This window comes from Arabidopsis thaliana, chromosome 3 (assembly GCF_000001735.4).
Source record: "Arabidopsis thaliana chromosome 3, partial sequence".
Lineage (NCBI taxonomy): Eukaryota > Viridiplantae > Streptophyta > Magnoliopsida > Brassicales > Brassicaceae > Arabidopsis > Arabidopsis thaliana.
In genome coordinates this window covers 19,270,797-19,291,421 of record NC_003074.8, presented here as the reverse complement: position 1 = coordinate 19,291,421, position 20,625 = coordinate 19,270,797, and the positions used below count along the sequence as shown (strand labels likewise).

At 37.6% G+C, this 20,625-nt stretch overlaps 7 protein-coding genes and 1 long non-coding RNA gene across 14 annotated transcripts; 5 read left to right on the top strand and 3 right to left on the bottom strand.

Annotated features, from left to right (window-relative positions):
* Positions 1–2,033: 2,033 nt before the first annotated feature.
* AT3G51990 (Protein kinase superfamily protein) lies at positions 2,034–3,665 on the bottom strand. Its single transcript, NM_115058.3, has one exon. The coding sequence runs from the start codon at positions 3,431–3,433 to the stop codon at positions 2,345–2,347; it is 1,089 nt and encodes a 362-aa protein (NP_190767.1). The 5' UTR covers positions 3,434–3,665; the 3' UTR covers positions 2,034–2,344.
* A 204-nt stretch (positions 3,666–3,869) lies between these two features.
* AT3G51980 (ARM repeat superfamily protein) lies at positions 3,870–5,850 on the top strand. The gene is made up of 7 exons (NM_115057.4): positions 3,870–4,139; positions 4,218–4,309; positions 4,386–4,536; positions 4,645–4,772; positions 4,868–5,026; positions 5,116–5,301; positions 5,399–5,850. Exons 1-7 carry the CDS (start codon positions 3,920–3,922, stop codon positions 5,609–5,611), a joined length of 1,149 nt encoding a protein of 382 aa, NP_190766.1. The 5' UTR covers positions 3,870–3,919; the 3' UTR covers positions 5,612–5,850.
* Positions 5,840–7,083, bottom strand: ASAT1 (acyl-CoA sterol acyl transferase 1). The gene has a single exon (NM_115056.3). It carries the CDS (start codon positions 7,000–7,002, stop codon positions 5,965–5,967), a length of 1,038 nt encoding a protein of 345 aa, NP_190765.1. The 5' UTR covers positions 7,003–7,083; the 3' UTR covers positions 5,840–5,964.
* AT3G08215 lies at positions 6,494–6,729 on the top strand. Its single transcript, NR_141409.1, has one exon. It is a non-coding gene; the product is annotated as an other RNA (long non-coding RNA).
* Positions 7,084–7,211: 128 nt separating the features above from the next.
* Positions 7,212–9,032, top strand: BZIP24 (basic leucine zipper 24). Of its 3 annotated transcripts, none has more exons than NM_115055.3 (4): positions 7,230–7,416; positions 7,573–7,768; positions 7,854–8,160; positions 8,470–9,032. In NM_115055.3, the coding sequence occupies exons 1-4, from the start codon at positions 7,358–7,360 to the stop codon at positions 8,592–8,594; spliced, it is 687 nt and encodes a 228-aa protein (NP_190764.2). In that variant the 5' UTR covers positions 7,230–7,357; the 3' UTR covers positions 8,595–9,032. The 3 variants fall into 3 exon arrangements, with proteins under 3 accessions (NP_001325572.1, NP_190764.2, NP_850680.1); NM_180349.1 differs by having other exon boundaries at positions 7,276–7,416; positions 7,857–8,160; positions 8,470–8,821; NM_001339543.1 differs by having other exon boundaries at positions 7,212–7,768; positions 8,470–8,991.
* Positions 9,033–10,028: 996 nt separating this feature from the next.
* AT3G51950 (Zinc finger (CCCH-type) family protein / RNA recognition motif (RRM)-containing protein) lies at positions 10,029–13,828 on the top strand. Of its 4 annotated transcripts, NM_115054.4 has the most exons (10): positions 10,076–10,282; positions 10,385–10,477; positions 10,776–11,688; positions 11,788–11,952; positions 12,041–12,226; positions 12,314–12,381; positions 12,467–12,755; positions 12,833–13,012; positions 13,118–13,182; positions 13,271–13,828. In NM_115054.4, exons 3-9 carry the CDS (start codon positions 11,015–11,017, stop codon positions 13,176–13,178), a joined length of 1,623 nt encoding a protein of 540 aa, NP_190763.1. In that variant the 5' UTR covers positions 10,076–10,282; positions 10,385–10,477; positions 10,776–11,014; the 3' UTR covers positions 13,179–13,182; positions 13,271–13,828. The 4 variants fall into 4 exon arrangements, with proteins under 4 accessions (NP_001030840.1, NP_190763.1, NP_001326633.1 ...); NM_001035763.2 differs by having other exon boundaries at positions 10,029–10,282; positions 13,118–13,771; NM_001339541.1 differs by having other exon boundaries at positions 10,077–10,282; positions 10,385–11,688.
* Positions 13,829–16,083: 2,255 nt separating this feature from the next.
* AT3G51940 (oxidoreductase/transition metal ion-binding protein) lies at positions 16,084–18,083 on the top strand. 2 transcript variants are annotated; one of them, NM_001339540.1, is made up of 2 exons: positions 16,084–16,352; positions 16,429–18,083. In NM_001339540.1, exons 1-2 carry the CDS (start codon positions 16,265–16,267, stop codon positions 17,712–17,714), a joined length of 1,374 nt encoding a protein of 457 aa, NP_001327607.1. In that variant the 5' UTR covers positions 16,084–16,264; the 3' UTR covers positions 17,715–18,083. The 2 variants fall into 2 exon arrangements, with proteins under 2 accessions (NP_001327607.1, NP_190762.3); NM_115053.4 differs by having other exon boundaries at positions 16,441–17,928.
* Positions 18,084–18,357: 274 nt separating this feature from the next.
* Positions 18,358–20,075, bottom strand: AT3G51930 (Transducin/WD40 repeat-like superfamily protein). Its single transcript, NM_115052.5, has one exon. The coding sequence runs from the start codon at positions 19,748–19,750 to the stop codon at positions 18,503–18,505; it is 1,248 nt and encodes a 415-aa protein (NP_190761.1). The 5' UTR covers positions 19,751–20,075; the 3' UTR covers positions 18,358–18,502.
* Positions 20,076–20,625: the final 550 nt, after the last annotated feature.

Sequence of the window (20,625 nt, the reverse complement as noted above, 5' to 3'; positions counted from 1 at the left end):
TCAAAGTAAATTAAAATGTTACAATATAACAACTTGAAGAAAATATTAACACATGAATGCATATCATTGTATAAGCTCGACGCTCATTATAGGCTCTATACCACGTCATCCATATCATTTCTATCGAACTGTAGTCTTTGTTTAGTCTGGTTTAGTCTCTACTTGCTTCATTATAAAATAAGTAAGCCATTAAACATATGAAGCATAATAAGCAAAATATGACGTAAAATCATCCTAATGTCAATTATGAACACTTGCCTTGGGTTTAGAAGACAAATTACTTTATCTAAATTCATCAAACATCACTCAAGATCTAAACAACATCTACAAACTTTAAAAACATTAAAAAGAAGTAGAAACTGAAAGTAAACAATATAATAATATACTTTGTGTCTTATGCTTTAGATCTTCTCAATCAATCATCAAAAGAAGCAGAAACTGATAGTAAACAATCAATCATGTACCGTTGTTCCATGAATAAAGATTGCGGAAAAGCGTTTTGCCGTCGCTATGTACGCGGAATGGACCAAGCTCTTGAAATGCCCCAAGTCCTACAGATGAGCACCCCGGTCCTGTATTTTTTTTTATAAAAAGTTTGTTCTTGTATAATTCTCAACGATTATAGGAAATTATACATCCTCAAAAACTAGATATTAATAGAAGACTTATCTTTTCAAGTTTTTGAAGAGTCTAATTAGATGTAAAAAAATAAAAATATATAACTAGTTCCAAGTAAAGGAGTTTTGTATAGGGAATATATATTTTCTATAGGTACCTCCGTTAAACCAGATCACAAGAGGAGTAGAACTACTAGGTTTGATGGCTTCCACAAAATAATAGTACAAAAACCGAGTGGCTGGTTCGTTGACGGCCACATAACCGCCGTACTGTCTGAAACTAATGCCGAAAGGTTGTCCGGGGAACTTCTTGATTAGATCTTTCTCCTTAAGTGAAAGCACATTTTCGCGACTAATAGAATTGAAGTGACTTGTGTCACTTGACAAACCAACTCCTCGGTTGTGGCTTGGAAAATGTGTTTGGCTACTACAATGGATTTGTGATGTTAGAGACACGTGTGTGAAATTTGGAAACAAAATAATCACTTTAAAATTAAATGTTGTAAAATTTGAGGAATCATAACATGAATATCATATTAATTACTCTTTAGTTTATTGTTCCAAATTGGTCGATTAATGCTCTTGTTCGTGGAATTTACATTTTTCTCCAATGTAGCTGAAATATCGTAAACTTTACAAAGTCGTACATATGATTGTACTTAGTGTTTACCTTAGTCTCACCAATATCCAAGTCAATCAAGAAGTAAGTCTAATTAAGTAGTTCTCTTTGGTGATTAATTAGAGTCGTTTTTAAGTTTGGAATCGATTTAGATTTTTTTCTAAATTGGTTTCTGAACATGCATCTTGCTTCACTCTTTCGGTATATTGATCATTTAAATCATGTTTTAGGACTCCAATAAACTCCTGATTCCTGAATGTACTAATTATTGTCTATTATAAGGTTTATGAAATCACTTGGACGTTGGTATTGTAGTTTGATGATTTTTTTTTTGAATGTAATGTCAAATTATATTCAAAGAGAAAAATATACGTTTGTACAACATGTGATTCGAGTGTTTGAATGAAAGAATTTAAAAGAATTGCTTCGAGTAGTTTGATGATTTTAGACTACGAGTTATCTCAGAATACGAGTTAGGAGTTGAATTTGAAGAAACAAGAGAGATGAAAGGTTTAGAAAATGAATGACAGCATTTTGTAGATATACGTCTGTCTTCATACAACTATTTTTACCTTCTTTTTTTTTTCCTTTTTTTTCGTCAACTGTTTTTACCTTACAGTGGAGTTTTAAGACGATCAGTTTTTTTGTTCTTGTTAGAAAAAACAGTTTAGTTTTTTCAATTAACACTAAGACAACATATTTAAAAACACTCTACTTTGGGTTTCTTCCATAAGTAGTAGAAAAAAAAACAAAACTATATATAATTGGATCAATGATATGGTTCATACGCATGTCTTGTGTATATGAGTCAATATCGAGAATAGGTGTTTTGCACGAAGAAATGGTGTCAATGATGAAAAGTTCCAACTCTACAAAGAGATGCTAAAAAACTTGTGATATGAGAAAGTTATGCACTAGTGCAAAAGGCTTTACATGGCATGTTTTTAGAACAAGCGGTAGTTATGAATATGATGATCCAGTCAAATACCATATGCAACCATGATGTTACAGTATATGCTTTATTATGTTAAATGAATAAATTGACCAACCCATAAGAGAAAAAACAATGGCTTCAAAGCGAAGCACTTGATTTTAAACAAATAAAAAATCATTCCACGGGTCGACCACCCACCGTCTCGACCATCATACACGGGTTTCCAATGCTTAACTCATCCCACCGTCGTGACCTAACCGACTTAGTCAACCCCGTGAGCCACCCAACCACTTCCTCCATCCCCGGCCGTTTCTCTCTACACGTTCTCACACACTTAGCCGCCACTAACCCCAAATGATTCCTCACACTTACATCAATCGGTGGTCCGATTCTCGGATCATAAATCCCACCGATTTTGCCTCTTTTTATCATCGGAATCGCCCAATCTACTATAAACGACGGCGAATATCTAACGTCGATTGCTTTTCTTCCGCTGATTATCTCTAACAACAAGATCCCGAAGCTAAACACATCAGTTTTCGTGCTTAATCTATCAGCCGTTACGTAATCTGGATCTAAGTAACCCATTGTTCCTGCAGGTGGTGTTGATTTCACTTTTTGATCATCAACATTGCATCTGATCGCTAATCCGAAATCGCCTAGCTTCGCGTTTAGATTCTTATCCATCAATACGTTTGCTGATTTTATATCTCTGTGTATGATCGGTGTCTCTTGAGAATGTAGAAGATGTACGGCTTTTGCAATCTGAAGAGCGATTTTGATTCTCTTACTCCAGCTCGAAATCGCACCGGAGTTTAAAACGGTATCTGAGTGAATCACGTCGTATAAGCTTCCGTTTCCCATGAATTCAACAACGAGAAGTGGTTCTTTGGAGTTATCGGCGCTAAAACCTAAGAGATTCACAAACCTAGGGCTACGGATTCTGGAGAGAATCTCGAATTCGTTGTGGAACTCACGGCTGATTTCTCGAGATTTCGAAGGTCTCTTGACCGCGATGTGACGTGAACCGATGACAGCTTTGTAAACGCTTCCATGGCTTCCACGTCCGAGGAGATTGTTGATGTCGAAACCTCCTGTGGCTGATTCGAGATCGCGATGGAGGAAACGACGAAGTCTAGGACGGTCTTCAATGGGAGATTCGGGAGGAGCAGAAGCTTTGCTGGAGGTGGATCCGGAGGTTGATGCGGCAGATGAAACGGCGATTGCGACGGCGGATCCAGCTTTGCAGGAGAGATAACCCATTGAATCGAGGGAAGAAGAAGATGAAAGTGAAAGGGAAAGGTGTACGTGGAGTTTAATGGCGTGAGTCGTGAGAAGTCATTTTTGTAAATTAAGGCACATTTGATTAGACTCAAGGAAGTGGAGGGGTCGTGTTTCTAATTAATTATGCCTTTTCCTAAATATTTCAAATCCACCCTTATAGTTTTTAAAAATTCTATTTCGTACTGATAAATAATAATAGTTTCAATTTACACCCTAATTTTAGTTGACGTAAATAAGATTAATCATTCAATTGGTCCCGCTTCTGCCACCTGGCACTTTAATGTTTTAGCGCGATAGAAGGTGACGATGGATGAGATGACGTGTAATAATATAATTGGCTGAACACGTTGTTAAGGAGTAGTTACTTTCGTATATAAATTCTGAAAACATAAATGGTAAAGTCGCAAAACGGGAAAAAGCTTAAACCTTTATTTACTGATTAAGTCTACCGCCGGGAAGACAAAGATGCCGACGATTTTCTTTTTCCGATATGTGTTTCTATTGGTGGTGATCTCATTGGTGGGTTTTTCGATCGCTGAGAAAGTTAACTCTTCCGGGGGAATGGTCTGGTCTAGTGTTAGAGATGAAGCCGAATTGGTAGAAGATTCCGGTGTGGTGATCGGAGAGCAAGATCAAATCGATGGTGGATTCTCTTCACTTGATGGGATGTTACACTGGGCAATAGGTAAATTTTCTTTCTCAGTGTCCTTCTTCCTCACTAATTTCATTTAGATCTGATTCTATGTTGGATATCTTCGGTTAGGTCACTCGGATCCTGCGACATTGAAGGAAGCAGCTAAAGATGCAGAGAAGATGTCTTTGGATGAGTTACAGAAGCGTCAATTAGAGTTAAAGGTACGGACTTTGTGATTTTGGTTTTTAATTTCTGATTGCTTTGTCTCTGGAAGTTCATGAAAGTGCTCTTATATAGGAGCTGGTGGAGAAGCTGAAAATGCCGTCGAATGCGAAGTTGATGCAAATAGCGATAGATGACTTGAATAATTCATCCTTGTCTCTTGAAGATCGTCACCGTGCTTTGCAGGAACTTTTGATCCTCGTTGAACCTATTGATAATGCAAATGGTAACTGGAAGCTTGTAACTTGCTATTGAATCTTGTATATATAAATGTGTTTGTGTTACAGTTTCACATGAGTCTGATCAATTGTGGCATCATTCTTTTCTTGTGTAGATTTGAGCAAATCAGGAGGGCTTAGAGTTGTAGCAGGAGAGCTTAATCATGATGACACAGAAGTAAGGAAACTAGCTGCGTGGGTGCTCGGGAAAGCTAGCCAAAACAATCCTTTTGTTCAAGAGCAGGTTTGATTTCGTTGTACTTGTAGAGCAGAACCGTGTGTTGAAGTATAAACCGTCTGAAACACATCATGTTTCTTGTTCTGTGAATTTGGTTACAGGTTCTTGAACTTGGAGCTTTAACAACACTAATAAAGATGGTAAACTCCAGCTCTACTGAAGAAGCTGTGAAAGCACTTTTTGCTGTTTCTGCCTTGATACGAAATAATATAGCTGGTCAGGACTTGTTTTTTGCAGCACATGGATACATTATGCTTCGGGTGAGCAAACCAGAAATACATCATGTCAGGTTTTGTTCATTCATTCTCTGGATTGGAAAAAAACTAACCATGTTTCGTCGTATTTACAGGATGTAATGAACAATGGGAGCTTGGATATGAAATTGAGACGGAAAGCTGTATTCTTAGTCGGTGATTTGGCTGAGTCTCAACTACAGAACACAGAGAAAGATGAACTTCCTATTTTCAAAGATCGTCTTTTCCTAAAGTCTGTTGTCGATTTGATTGTGGTGCTTGATCTTGATCTCCAAGAAAAGGTAGAACTATTACAGGGGCCTATGACCGTTTTTCTTCCTCTATGAATCTTGGCACACATCTCTTTCTAACTTATGCTACTCGGAAAATATGTTTCAGGCTCTTACAGCAATCCAAACTCTTCTTCAACTTAAATCCATAGAGCCTCAGGTTCTCAAAGAGTCCTGCGGGTTGGAAGAAGCATTAGAGAGAATGAAGCTACAGCTGGAGGAATCAATGGCGGATGAATACAAGAGAGACTATGCTGCAGATGTGGAGAGCATTCGTGGTGAAGTGGAACTGATCTTCCGCCAAAAGCTTGGACTTTTATGAACACCATGATCAGTAAGAAAGCAACTCCCTGTGCGTTAATTTCTGGTGGGAAAAGCTTTAGCTGTAGGAGTTGTAGACAAATTCTAACTGCCTTAGATAGACTTAAGATGTGTAACTTAGGCGGATCTTGCTGATCCATTTTGCATGTTATTGCCTCTACTCGAGCGGGTTTCTTCCCCTCATCTTTACTTTCATATCATGTTTGCAAGGTTTTATGTATAGTATTATGAACTTCCACAATTTTCTTGATTCGTGTGCCATGTAAATGATGGGGTTGCAGAAATGTCGGTTTTACAGTGTTAGAAAAAAATAAGTTAAAATAGAGATCACTCAAGCTTTGTCACACGGCAGGGTTAAAAAAGATATGCGGTCAGTTTCCTCCTGACCTCGACTGCAAATGCGCCTATGGCTGCGTACTCATCAAGAGCCTTCTCAACTATGTTGCACCGATTAAATTCGGGCAAGAACAGCCACAATGCCGTCACCATCACAAAAGTGAGTGTCAAAACCTGACTGATTGCTTTCGGGAATCTCCACCTACCGTTAATGGTTTTCTTGATGGCGATCTCCACGGTCGTGCAAAATCCATTTATGAGGAAGAACCACATCATCTTCCAGTCTGGCCTCAACCGTCCCATGTAGAAGAAGATGAGCTCGTGCATTATCCCAGAGACAACAAACGTCCCGAAAGCTGCAAGAATCTGGGAATAGTTCGGGCCCAAAACCGAGAACAGTTGAAGTGACGGTTCGTACACGGTTGGCCGTAAGATTCCAGTGACCATCAGGTTCCATCGTCTCCCCCAGAAATCTTGAAGTGATGTCGCTAGGTACGGCTTGTTGAACTGTGGCTCGAGCTCAAGATCCGACATGGCTCGAACCGCAGCAGCTGTGGCGGCAAGGATGATCTCAAGGGCGAAATATATGTGGATCGCGTAGAGAGTCAGCACGACTTTCTCAGGCAATTTGGTACTGTATTCGTAGGCTTTGATGATGAGAACCACAAAAACTGCCTTTATGGTATAAATCAAAGGACCCTCTGTGGATCCTTCATGGGAGTGAGTTTTTGTAGGTTTTGGGCTCAGCTGAATCTTGATGGGCAAGCAAGAGACAGCTAAGAAAATAGGGAGAGATAGGGGTTTATGGTTTGAAGAGAGAGGACCGCGCCCTAATGCAAATAATAAGAGCTTGAAATTTGCTAGCCAAGCGATGAAGAAAGCCGTGATGCCGAGTAAATGTAAGGAATATATCAAGAAAGGTACTATGAAGAAAATGAGGAAGACAGGGAAAAATAGTATGAGCCTTTTGATTCCTTTTGGAACCAATTTGGCAATGAAAAAAGTGTAACACAGTGAGATGATCACTAAACCCCATGCCTTGATGAAACTCGCCATTTTTGCTTCTTGAACTCAAATCTCGTCGGGAAGCAAGATGATGATGATAAACACGTTTACAAAACGTGTCCGCCAGCGAACACTAAATAATGATAGAGACGTGCAATAAGTTAAAATCCATGAGAAAAGTCTTCTTCTTTTTCTATACGAAACAATTTGACAATTGACATTAAAGAACCAATTCTCTTTCTTATAATATATTATTCATTGGGGTCTGGGGATATGGTAAATGGCTTTGCTTATTGTTCCGTCGTAATTTCTAGTAATAAAACCATTTCAAAGTTTGGTACAGACAAAAAAAAAAACATTTTAAGGTAATCTCAAAACCAAAAAGCCTATCAATCTTTGTACTTGGATGTTTTGTTGTTGCAAGGATTGCAGAGGAAACCAACGAGTTTCTAACTTTGATTCTCTGTAAGATTTTTCTTTCTTGGGCCATGTCAAAAAATTATAAAGAGTTGACTACTGTTTTATTCATCCACTATGTTAATCAAGAACATATTCTTCAACACCATCTTTACTTTAATCAAAAACCCTAATAATATCACCATAATTCTATGTCCCAAACAGAACAGGTGTTTTCTTTGGAGATCTTGAGTTTGGACCTCAGAATCAAAGATATATAAAGATGAATGAGGAAGAAGATAAAGATCAAGATCGAGTAACGAGAGGATGTAGTCACACTCATAGCTGTAACCCTCCAGGCCCAGAGGATGCTTCTCACTCCCACACATGCTTCCACGCTCACACTCATCTCATCATCTCTGTAATAATATCTCTTCCCTTAAGATATGGTATGTTTCTGATGATATTTTAATGGATTGTTATAGATACATATTTTTATGTTGCAGCAGGATCAGCAAGAGAATGATCATTCTGACAGTAGCAACAAGAAACGGTTATGTGGTAATAGAGAGGCAGTGAGGAAGTACAGGGAGAAGAAGAAGGCTCGCACTGCATACCTTGAAGATGAAGTGATGAGATTGCAATCTCTGAATGAGCAATTCCTTAGAAAACTTCAGAGCCAAGAAATGGTGGAAACTGAATTGATCAGACTCCGGGCTCTTCTGGTAGAGATGCAGGGGAAAATTGAAGTTGAACTTTGTAGTTTCTCGTTTCAGAAACAATGCAACGGTTCTGGTTTTGTGTTCAAAGAAGGTGATTTCTCCTACTATTTGGTTTACTAGTTGAAATTGGTTGTCAACAATCTGATACGTTGATGAAAAATTTAGCATTAAGAGGAAGAACTAGTAAATAGCTAATGAAATTTGAGCTACTGAAATTTTATTGAACAATACGAAACGCTAAAGAACTAGTTTCATTTATTTGGTTATCGTCTTAGTAAAAATCACATTTTCGAATAATGAAAACGTAAACTAATAGTAAACCATTCATCACCATCATTTTTATACAAAAGTGACCTAGACCTAATCTTGACACAATTTTGGATCTCGTGTAATCACACAGATGGATGCAACTTAGCAACAAGTAATATGATGTGTGAAGCGGCAAGAGTGGAGTGCGAGGAGGGCCAAACACTTCATGATCCTATTCAATCTTTTGTTCCTCAACCACCACCATTCTCACGTTAAGCGTTTACGGGCTGTGGTATTGTGTGTATATATATACATATGGGTTTAATTAGGGGCATAGAGGTCGGATTCCAATATAGTTAACATATACACAGATTGGTAACTTATTCTACATATGTCTATTTTAAGGGTACCAAAACATCTTGATGTGGAATTGATTTTGAAATGAAGAGGAGGATGATTGTAGATTTGTAGTTGTATGTATATATGATGATAATTGTGGGCTTAGAAGATCTTTGGGGGTCCATTTATAGATTCTCTATATGTGGGTATGGTGAATACCCAAACCAATAATAGATAAGGACTTAAGGTATGCATCATACATGCATGTGTATATCATAAATTTCAAATGCAAATGAATTCCATTGGTGTGGAATAGACTGCCCCAATCATTATTTTTTTTTTTCAATTCGCCTCAAACATTTGCGCATAATAATCATTCTCCCCCATGTAAAATTTACATGCGAATCAAATATTTCTGGATGAGTCAATGATAAGGCCGCAATGTTAGATTTTTGGGGTAAATTATTTAGCAAAGAGTATATATACTTTATAATATTGAAAACACATAATCATAGAGTGAAGTGTTAGGTGCCTCGGCTCTTGTGACTAGACTAGACCACTGCTTTTGACACCCAAAAAATAACTATTATAATCATTGCTTTCCTTTGTGGGTCATTCTTCTTTTATAAAAAGGTCCTTTCGAAATTTTAAATTTTCAAAAAATAATAATTCTTTTTTAACCCTACATTAATTTAGAACAATCATGTCTTTTCATCTTTAATCCTACCCTCTCATGAATATTTTATTAAAGCAAAAAAAAACATACTCAATACTTTGAATATGTGAAACTACGTGTGTAAGATTTTTTCTAGATAATTAGTTATGTTGCTTCAAATAAGAAACCTATGGAATTGGTCAACACATTTGACAATAAATCATATGCCCATGAGATTAATTAAGACAGATTTTAATAATGAAATGGTTTTTATTTAATTTCATGTGATCGAAGCATGCAATAATGATTGAATGAAATAAAATTCAAGTGTCTCTCACCAAACAAATAAAAGGACAATAAAAGCAGAGATTAAGCTGAGCAAATTGACAATTTGGATATGACATGCTTTTTATGTTTCCCTAATTACTCAAATTTATCTTTAAATGACAATAAAATTCTGCCGTTTCATTTTAAAATAAGCAAGTTGAAGAATAAGAAAACCAGGTAGTTTATTTAATTTTGTAATCAAACCAAAAGCTTAGCTATACTTAAAAATGTGTCCCTACCAAAATAAAATGATGAAAAATGAGAAAGAGACAGTAGGAGAGAGTGGAGACCCCAGCGATACAGCTGGTCTGCATATCAATCACCGGCGCGTGACCAACACATCCCAACGGAAGGCGCGTGTATCTTTCCTGTCCGAATGAACAAAAAAAAAAAAATGGGGTTGTGTCAGAGAACGTGCAATGCAACCATCTTTTGTTTTTAATTTGCTTTTTAAAAACAGTTTATTACACAATCTCTCTGTGTTTTTTCTATCTCTCTCTTTCTTCTTCCACTCGTGAAAGAAAGACCAGAGAGTTTTCTCCTGATCCACACAACAACAACAACACAGAGATCCCAAATCCGGAAGATATCTTCTTCTCTCATAACTCAGTTTACTCAGATTCACTGAAACATACAATTAAGTGTACGTACTTCTTCTCTTTATCTTTCTCTCTTAAATTTGATGATAAGAAGAATCTAATAATATGATGACATCTTTCTTCATCTACTATTCCCAAAGGAGCAGTAACCGTCAGTCTCTCACCTGCAGCAAAATTCACTCTTCTGCTAATAATGTTCTCCACAGAGATTCATCTATTGATCATTTTGACTTTTTCAGGTAAAGTAAATTTTTATTTCTCTTTTCGGTCTAGTAAAGTTTTACTCAAACATAGAAAGTTACGATTTTTTTTTTGTTTTGTTTTCCATGGAAAAATTCTCGGCATGCAAAAACTTTTTTTTTTTTCCTAAAAAAGTATTTACCTTTTCCTTTTTTTCTCCAACTCTTTTTCTTAAAGTGTTAATTTTTTTTCTTCTTGTAAGCACGCGAGCGAGAAGAAAACAAAAAAATGAATAGAGTAGTAACTTTTTATACTATTTCTCTTTTAAAATTTTTGGTATTTACTGGTGTTTCGCAGGAACCAGAGATGAAAAATTATAGTTAAGGTTAGTAGTAGTAGATAGGTTTAATAAATTTGTAGTTAAGTAACCCAAAAAAATAACATTAAACTAAAATCCAACACTAGAAACCAGAGAGACCCTCTTAACGACAACAACCTCTCTGTACACAAGACAACAAACACTCTCTACAAAAACACTACTCTTTCCTTCTTCTTCTCTCTACTCTATTCTAATTCTAAAGAGAGAGAGAAAAGCTATGGATGGATATGAAGCTACTAGGATTGTGCTCTCTAGAATCCAAAGCTTAGACCCTGAAAACGCATCAAAGATCATGGGTCTTCTCCTTCTTCAAGATCACGGTGAAAAAGAGATGATAAGGCTAGCTTTTGGTCCAGAGACTCTTGTTCACTCTGTTATAGTGAAAGCCAAGAAAGAGTTAGGTCTCATGAACTGTTCAAGGTCTCCGTGGAGTCATCAAGATGAGTTGATTAGCCCTAAGAACAACCGTGGCTCTTCACTCAATCCAGCTTCTTTGCCCTTTTACGCTAATGGAGGAAGATCTTCTAGGGATTTAACCAACGATTTCGAGCTCATGGATGATATGAACTCCAGAAGTACTGATTTTTTGGGCTCTGTGCATGCGAGAAGCGGTAGCTGCGTTTTGGACGGTTTAGGGTATGGTGGTGATTCTGATTTAGGGTTTGGAGGTGTGCCCTGTTCTTACTTCGCTAGAGGCTTCTGCAAAAACGGAGCTAGCTGCAGATTCGTCCACAGTGATGGAGGAGCTGATTTGGTTGGCTCCCCAAGCAGAATCGAGCTTCTTAGGTCTAACTCGGTACCCCCAAGACTTGCTCACCACTTCATGACTCGCTCTTCTCTCCCTTCTTTTTCAACTAAAGGTGTTAACTTGCAGCAAAACGATGTTCAAAGGTTTGACCTTTTTCCCAACTGCTTCTTTTGTTCATTTACTGTCAAAATGTGTTTTTTATATTTATTTATTTTTGTTAAGTTGTGTAAATTTCTGTGCAGAGCTGCTGCTGCTTTGATGATAGGAGATGAATTGCAGAAGCTTGGAAGATGGAGACCTGAAAGGATTGATCTTTCTGCTATGGCTTGTCCAGCTTCAAGACAGATCTATCTGACATTCCCTGCCGACAGTAGGTTCAGGGAGGAAGATGTGTCCAATTACTTCAGGTAATTTCCAACAAAACACATTGAACTTTTATTTGGTCTGAATGTATGTTCTTGTATGTGACATAAGATGTTGTTATGGTGGTTATAGTACTTTTGGACCAGTTCAAGATGTGAGGATACCATATCAGCAAAAGAGAATGTTTGGTTTTGTGACATTTGTGTACCCTGAGACTGTTAAGAGCATTCTCGCCAAAGGGAATCCTCACTTTGTGTGTGATTCCAGAGTTCTTGTCAAGCCTTACAAGGAGAAAGGCAAAGTCCCTGACAAATACAGGTACTTATATTGCTAGTATTAGTAACTCTTATACTTTGGCCTGATTGTTCCTTGAATCCCTTGTGTTTACTGCGGTTTGTTGTGCAGAACTAACCAAACAACAGAGCGAGAACTGTCCCCAACAGGCCTTGATTCTAGCCCTAGGGACGTTCTAGGTAAACAAACACTAAAGCACTTGTCTCTTTTGGTTTTACTGAAGAACCCTTTACTTGCAGCCATACTGATTTGCTTGTTGTGCAGGAGGGAGAGGGTTTTATAACAACACTCAAGATGTGTTGTGGAGGAGTAAGTTTGAAGAAGAGATTCTTGAACTTCAGAGCAGAAGGCTGATGAATCTGCAGCTTCTTGACGTCAAGAAGCATTTCCAACTCAATTCCCCTACCAACATTCACTCTCCGAATCCTTTCAGCCAATCACTTATATCTCCACGCCCATTGTCCGTGATCAAGAGAGAGTATGATGGAGGAGAGAAAGGGAAAGGAAGTTCTAAAGAAGGATCTGATGATGATACAATGAATCTACCAGAGAGGTAGGTTTATATACAAGAGTTCTCTGCAAGGAAACTGTTTTGTGTATTTTAAGCTGAAGCTTTTTGGGGTGTTTTAGGTTGGAGGATAGCTTGCCAGATAGTCCGTTTGCATCGCCCGCTCATCATTTGCTTCTGTTTGCTGATTCTGCTGACAATAACGGATCGGATCTGTGGTCGCCTTCTTCTGATAATGATGATAATTCTACTCCTTCTACACTCTCCGACTCCTTCAACTCTTTCAACTACCAAATGCCAAGGTCCCTAGATTCAACCACACTTTATGTTTTACTCCTTCTACACACTTTAATTTCTGGTATCAAGTTGATGGTATCTAACATTGCGTTCATGAATCTTCTCAATAGGTTACCGGCGATTGGAATGTTACCCGGTAGGGGTGGACCAACCTGTCGTGTTGGGATATAAACAGGTAAAAAGAGTTAATGGATGGTGAAACACAAAATAACAATCTTGTTAGGTTAATAGTTTGTTTGTTGTGGTTGTTGTTTTTGTTACAGGAAGTGAAGTAAGAAAAGAAAAAAACTGATAAAATAGAGAGACCCTTAATAACCAAAAAGATGCAGAGGTGTAAAAAATAAAAAGCAGGAAATTTGATGTAAGAGATAGGAGAAGAGAAAGAAGGAAGATTGTTGTACCATTTCTCTAGTTTTAATGTGTTATGTGATGATGGACCACACAAGATGATGTAATATGATATGATATGATATATATAATATAGGACAAGAAGTGTAATCTCTCTAAAGATATACAAAAGAAAAGAGAGATTATCATTTGAGTTTGAAAAGTCAATATGTTCTTGTCCGTGCTAGTTATTACCCTCTCACTCTAACTACTCTCCAACTTGGGAATCCAGAGATATCAGCTTTTGGTGATTTTTTCTTCAACTATAATTTTTGATTTCTAGGTTATGCATCTTTGTCCTTAATAAATGCAACTTTGGTGAGGTGGAAAGTGTAAAAAGAGTAGGTGATATATCCATGGTTATTACCGTGATTTAAGGCAAAGAAAAGAAGAATGTTATGAACGTATGGTCGTATTATTGCATGTAAAGACTAAAGTTGTGATCGATATCCAAATTGTGTGTCCTTAATGACTTAGCAAAAGCAAGGACAGTGGTGTGTGTGGTGGTGAGACACGCGCGAGAGAGTGAGTGCCAAAAACTTAACACACAACATTACAAAAATAGTTTGTAACTTGTGGTCTACTTACAACTATGTCTCTTCTATTATGTGAAAGTTGGAAAGAAGGTGTTTTAATTCATCATATCACCACCCTATGATCAAACGAATGTGAAGGCCAAGCTCTTTTGAGGCTAATGATACAAATATATGATATGATATGTGTGTACACAACGATTTTCAAGCTTCTTATAAATTGATCCTTTTTGGGGACTAGGGTGATAGTTTTAGTATTGGCTATTCGTTGTAAAGCTAGAAGCTTAAGTATGCATGTCGCTTCCGAGATTCCGCTTAATGCTTATTTTTCTGGTCACAAAACAACTAAAATTATTGTACAGTATAAAACAAGAAGAATAAAAACAACTTCGAAATAGGAAAACAGGAGGAAGAAAATAATGGGATCCCACGAGCCAACACACAGGCCATGTGGTGTGGGGATATATATTTCAGAAGTTGTGTTTTGTGGAGACATGTCCACATATATACTTCCAATATCGGTTTTACAAATATTTATACATATGTATAAATTAGATGATACGTGAGACGTCAACTAGTTTTATGGCTAACTAATTAATCCTACCATCTACTCAAAACAATTTTCTAAAACATTTGCCAGTTTCATTACATCTTTTGCATTAAATTCTCTAAAAGTGAGCAAAAATGTTTTTACCGTTCCTTAGAGACAAAGGCACTCTCATAATTCACATCCGTACAAATAGGTAGTGGCAATTAATATTGAGGACAGTGATGAAATAAATCGATGGTAGGGATCTTTGACCATTGGTATTGGTTTCAAAGAAAGAGGCACAACACACACTTGGACTTGGTCGATTCATTAAAAATCGAACCCCAACACAACTGCAATTAAATGGAAACGAAGAGAGAGCTCAATCATCGAAGCGTGAGAGTCACGACCAACGAGAAGCGAGTGGATGTCTGGAAGAGTGGAAGCAATGGAGAGTGAGAGAAAGTTAAAAAAAATGATGTTGTCAGAGGGGGTTGAATGCAACACAACGTGCAATTTACCTTTTATTGTCTTAAGATTGGGCCCATTTTCTCTTTTTTCTTCTCTCGTTTTTTTTTTTTTGTATTCTTTTCAAAATATAGCAATTTCTACGAAAGTAGAGTAGAAAGATCTGTTTGAGTAAAAATAGCATTATTAAGAGCGAATCGAATGTGGAAGGCGACGTCATTTTACTGATTGGTGTAGTAGATCAAGTGAATGTTGAATTTCTTTTATACACCATTGACTTAACTAGCGTGAAGTCATTTATTTTGGTTTTAGCTCAATAGTTAATAAATACTATTGTCAACTGATAATAATTCAATAGTTATTCAATACACACATGCATAAATCAAAACTTTTTATAAAAGAATTCAAATTGTTCTCAGATATAAAATGGATTTTTTTTTTTAGCAAAAAAATTAAAGAAATATTATGGACATTGAAAAAGAGAGCTCCACAATTTGAAGTTGTTCTTGAACAAATTCCTAGGATAGGAGTCTGCTATGATTATGATCACGTGCATTGTGGTTGCTCATTTAGAAGCATTTGATTTTTTATTTAAAGAAGTTAAAAATGTAGCACGATCCAAACTATGCCAATGAACAGTGTATCATTCACACCATTTATAAATCAATTCATGATTAACTCATAAGCAATACACACCTTAATTGACCAAGAAAACATGACGATTGCAATCGACCTTTATAGCCCAATTATATATGGATTTAGTATATTGGGACCATTCATAGTTCATTTTTCCAACTTTTTAAGTTGAATGAGTTGAATCATTTTTCTTACTTATTCATCTTAAGTGGTAAAAAAATTGGATGAATGGTCATTCAACTCTTTCAATTTTTTAAATTTTAGGCAACCATTTCCACCCTTAAAGGTTATGTAGTCAAAGGTAATGCAATCATTCCTTTTAGTAAGATTTTCGTGTAATATCTAACGAGAGATGTTTAATTTGTAACGAATAATGACTAATAAGTTAATTTCATGGAAGTAATTATTCAGTTTAAAATGGCTTTTACTAATTCAAAAATGTTTATAAATGTATTCACAAAAAAAAAAAAAAACATTTTATAGCCTAATTATATGTGGACCTATTATATTAGGCCCATTTATAGCCCACACGAAATGAAATCGGGCCGTTACAGAACCGGAAGTTGAATAGACGACACCACCGACCGAATTCACTGCTCTCTTCTCCAATTTCCAATTTCCAATTCGTTTGCTTCATCAGCTCCCAAATTCTCCCGCTGACCCCTAAGTTCTACAAAATCCATCATCGTCGATTGAGATTCTTTATGGGAAAGTGGAATCATCGATCCAGACACCACCGTCGCAGGTCTCCTGAGCGGTGGTATAGCGGACGTCAATCTTCTTCTTCTTCAGGTATTCTCCTTGTTGATCTTAATCTCCACTCTTAATTTGCTTAATTCTGTATCTTACAAGTGTTTGATTGTCAAAGTTTATTGTGAAGACGATGGGATTCCAGTTTGGGAAAAGAGATTCTGTGAAGTGATTGGATCAGTACCATGGCAAAAAGTTGTTGAAGCTAAAGACTTTAAGAGCTGGTATAATGGTAATGTTATCACTTGGGATGATTCTGCTTGCGAAGACACTTTTCACAATGAGAAGAAGCGGTTTTGGTCACAAGTTAATGGTCTTCATTGTGATGTTTCTATTCCTGATCCTGATCTTTACATTAGTGAAGTAGATTGGGATACTTTTGTTGACCCGGAACTGATTAGAGATTTAGAAAAGGCTTACTTTGCTCCTCCTGATGATGTGAATATTGGTTTTAAACGGGGGCGTGGGGATAAGAATTGGAGTGGTTGTGACACAGTGCCTGAGGCTCGTATGTTAGAAACTCCATGGAAAAATAGTGATGACATTATTGAAACGGGGAAGAAATCTAGTGGATGGAACCTAACAGAGGGTAGTTCTTGGGAAGCTAAGCCTTGTTGTGTAAACGAGAAAGCAAATGATACAGCTTCAGGGGGTTGTTTGACGACTGAGGAATGGAGGGAGAATCAGTGGATAGCCAAAGATAGGGTTAATGACAGTTGGGAGTACTCGGGCCAGGGAAAGGATGATGGATGGGATAAGTCAGGGCACCAAAACAAGAAAGTAAAAGGTTCTGAAGAGTATAAAAAGATCGACAATCCTTGGGAAGCCCAGCCTAGTTGTATAAAAGAGACAGCAAAAGATACCACTTGGGGAGGTTGCTCTGGTGAGGGATGGGAGGATAGAGGTTGGAATAATGATTCTTGGGGCAGTGGGGGATGGGATAACCGGGATTTGGGAAATCAAGGTATGGAGATGAAGGAGTGGCGTGGTAAAGGATATAGTCGAGATTTTCGGGAGCCTAAGGGTTGTAATCCATGGAAAGGTGGGTTTGTGCCTGACAATGTAGCTTTCAGAGAATCTGGGGTAAATGCAGGCGGTTGGCAAACATGTAGAGGGAGTGAGACAAAGCAAATAAATTGGGATGTGAAACGAGCCAGTGATGGTTGGGGTAGGCAAAATGACAATGCAGCTTTGAGAGAATATGGGGCAAATGCAGGTGATTGGCAAAGACGTAGAGGGTGTGAGGGAAATCAAAGAAACTGGGACGCAAAACGAACGGGTGATGGTTGGGGTAGGCAAAATAAGGAAAGAGTTGACTCATATGGCTACCATTCTAACTACAAAAACTCATGGCCTAGAAGAGATGATTATCAGAACAGGAAGGTCAATTTCTCAACTAAGTAAACCAAATGATCCATTGTTTTTTGTTATGTTTTTTTTTTTTTTGTGTTTGAAGTCTTAGCTTGTTATGGTCTGTGCAGGCAGTGTAGTTTTAGCTTAGCCATTGACTTCCATGTTAACTCAAAAGGCATGGTTTTGTGTTTCCACTTCAGAATTAGCATATGTAGAGTATATAGGAGTACCCTTTTTGATGATAATGTCTCATACATACTAAAGTATTCAAGGTTTTTGCCTTTTGAGGCTGGATTGATAATGATTGTGTTCTTTGTGAAGATGTTTTATTCACACTTTTCTTAATTGATTCCAACTTCGAAAAGAAAGGCATCTACACACATGAATACACTTATGTTTTGGCTCAATGCATTCCTTAAAAGCTTCCTCATCTCATTTTTATATTCAAAACTGAGTTATTCTGCTTTAAAGAGTGTGATTTGGAATCAACAAAGTTGGGTATATGCTTCACTTTCAAAGCAATGGGTGCGTCTGCTTTGCATGATGGTGATGGAGAAAGTTGCAAACTCTGCTTTACTATTTGGACGGTGAGCATTCCATTGCTACAGTTTCAATACAAAGCAAAGGTAACCCAAAAGCATCAGACTTTACTCTGTTCTATATCATTAGGACCAAAACAGTTGGTAGACACAAATGTTAACAAAATAAGAATTCAATTCATATAATTTCTTGAAAAAATCCCTCATGACTTTACAAAATGAATAACAAATTACAAATATAAACCAAAACGTATATGAAAACCAATCCAAAAAAAAAAAAAAAAGTACTATATCTTTCACTCATTCCTTTTGCGTCAACAATGTCTTAAAGCTTGATTTCTTCTCTTCTAAGTTGTCTTGTTTTGGTACCCACCAAACCCTGAGACTCTTGTCAAGGCCTCCACTGTAAAGCATGAAGCCAGCACCGACATTGTTTGGCGACGCTTGTAAGCATTTGACCGGACCTTCATGGCCATGTATGACTCCGAATTTACAGAGCATGCCAGTCACTTCTCTCCTCCACAACCCAATGCTCTTATCAGCCGATCCACTGCATACCATTTCCCCAACTACACACATACACAGAACTGCCATGTTATGTCCTCTTGTCTCAAACCCTAATCTCCATTCCTCAAAGTCTCCTTCTTTCTCTTTCTTCTCCCATCCGATCACAAACCCGTCTGATCCTCCTCCGTATACCCAATTACCGTCACCGGAAACCACCACCGAGTTCACTGACACCTCTGCACGACCCTCCAACGTAGCCTTCAAAACATGTAAAGAAGAGGAAGAGGAAGAAGTAGACTCAATCTGCTTTCTCTTCTCTTTCCCCCATATCTTGACCTTCCCATCTGCGGAAGCAGAGTATACCCTGCCATCTCCGGCGACAAGACCATTGATTGCGTCATCATGAGCCTTGATCGATTCAAGACACTTGAGATCCGACAGTCTCCAGACTTTGAGAGTCTTATCCCACGATCCAGAGTAGATTATCCCAGCGTGTACCGCAAGGCACGAAATGCTATCGGCGTGTTCAATCCAGAGACGCTTATGGTTCCTCCTCGTCTGAACGTAATTGCTCTGTTTCATAAACTTCCCCAGATAGTCTTTAGTCGTGGGAAGTGTATCAACAAGCCTGAAAGCATTCTCAGAGTTTCTCCGAGAAACTTTCCAAACTCTGATTCTACTATCTTGATGCGCCGTGAACACTTTGCTTCCCACGCTGACCAAAGCCTTCACAGACCCATCACCTTGTCCGAATTTCGCAAAGATCTTGAGATCAGGCTGTTGCCAAACGATGATATCTTTTCCCTGAGACGCACTCAGCAAGAACTCACCACAGAGCGCTAAGGAAGAAACAGAGCCGACATGAGCAGAGAGAACAGCGAGTGGCTTGTACGCGCCGGTGATAGGCGGACGGAGAGTGTTGAGGACGAAGCTTTTGGTGGACGCAGATGGGCTGAGAGAACCGTCGGAGTCGTTGCTGTTGCTTGTGGTTGAGGAAGAAGATGAAGACATCAAGACTCCTTCTTGGATTGATCTCACCATCGTATCAAGAGATTCAAGATTTCGTTTCTATTTTGGAACAGAGAAACCAACAAAATTGGAGCGTTTGAGGAAATGTTAAAAAGAGTATTTATTTTTAAAAAGGAGGAGAAGGTGCAACGGCTACATTGACAGGTGGCGTAGCCTCCTTTTTTTGCCTTTTGCTTATCATTTGCGCATTTTCATTAATTCGTGATATATGGCTCATGGAATCTTATAATATATGAAACCACTTCAGGAGCCTTAAATTTAATGTGTGCATATCATAGTAACGGATTGATCATTGTTCTCTTGTTTGACCAGTGATGTTAATTGGACCATATGTGGATACTGTAACGTTAAGGATTATGAAAATCAAGATATAGATATATGTATTTTTCAAGTATACGATATACCAAATTAGTTACGACAAAATGCGAATGAGTTGGTAGTAATGAGTAAACCTCAAAATACTGTTTTTTTTTTGTCAACAAACTTATGTTATTATACTTGGATGACTTAAATAAGCTAAACCGAAAAACATTGTTTAACCTCAAAATACTTATTTAATTAGTTGGTAGCATCGTTACATATTATAATTACGACTACGAGTTAGATTCTCAAATAATATTCCCAAATGGATATATTTACATCGATTGATGCATGCTTATTTGTAGTGATCGTCCCTTATGTATATTATGTTTTTATTTTATTTTTTGAACATAGTATAATATTGGTGGGAGAAGACAAAAATAAGGGAGCTCTGCCATCTAATACGGGAATCAAGATATCTGTTTTACATCAAACAAAGACTAGTGTGATGAAATGAAAGTTAAGTTAACAACAATAAAAAACAAAATTAGCTGAAAATGTAATCAAATGAGAGATCCGAATCCGAT

Coding starts and splice junctions, on each gene's coding strand:
- ASAT1 (NM_115056.3), bottom strand. CDS start 7,002: ATGGCGAGTTTCATCAAGGCATGGGGTTTAGTGATCATCTCACTGTGT.
- AT3G51950 (NM_115054.4), top strand. CDS start 11,015: ATGGATGGATATGAAGCTACTAGGATTGTGCTCTCTAGAATCCAAAGC. Junction 11,953..12,040: donor GATGTGTCCAATTACTTCAG/GTAATTTCCAAC, acceptor TGGTGGTTATAG/TACTTTTGGACCAGTTCAAG. Junction 12,756..12,832: donor ACAATGAATCTACCAGAGAG/GTAGGTTTATAT, acceptor GGGGTGTTTTAG/GTTGGAGGATAGCTTGCCAG.
- BZIP24 (NM_115055.3), top strand. CDS start 7,358: ATGTTTTGTTGTTGCAAGGATTGCAGAGGAAACCAACGAGTTTCTAAC. Junction 7,417..7,572: donor GTTTCTAACTTTGATTCTCT/GTAAGATTTTTC, acceptor TGTCCCAAACAG/AACAGGTGTTTTCTTTGGAG. Junction 8,161..8,469: donor TGGTTTTGTGTTCAAAGAAG/GTGATTTCTCCT, acceptor GTAATCACACAG/ATGGATGCAACTTAGCAACA.
- AT3G51980 (NM_115057.4), top strand. CDS start 3,920: ATGCCGACGATTTTCTTTTTCCGATATGTGTTTCTATTGGTGGTGATC. Junction 4,310..4,385: donor AGCGTCAATTAGAGTTAAAG/GTACGGACTTTG, acceptor GCTCTTATATAG/GAGCTGGTGGAGAAGCTGAA. Junction 5,027..5,115: donor ATGGATACATTATGCTTCGG/GTGAGCAAACCA, acceptor TCGTATTTACAG/GATGTAATGAACAATGGGAG.
- AT3G51990 (NM_115058.3), bottom strand. CDS start 3,433: ATGGGTTATCTCTCCTGCAAAGCTGGATCCGCCGTCGCAATCGCCGTT.
- AT3G51930 (NM_115052.5), bottom strand. CDS start 19,750: ATGGTGAGATCAATCCAAGAAGGAGTCTTGATGTCTTCATCTTCTTCC.
- AT3G51940 (NM_001339540.1), top strand. CDS start 16,265: ATGGGAAAGTGGAATCATCGATCCAGACACCACCGTCGCAGGTCTCCT. Junction 16,353..16,428: donor TCAATCTTCTTCTTCTTCAG/GTATTCTCCTTG, acceptor TGATTGTCAAAG/TTTATTGTGAAGACGATGGG.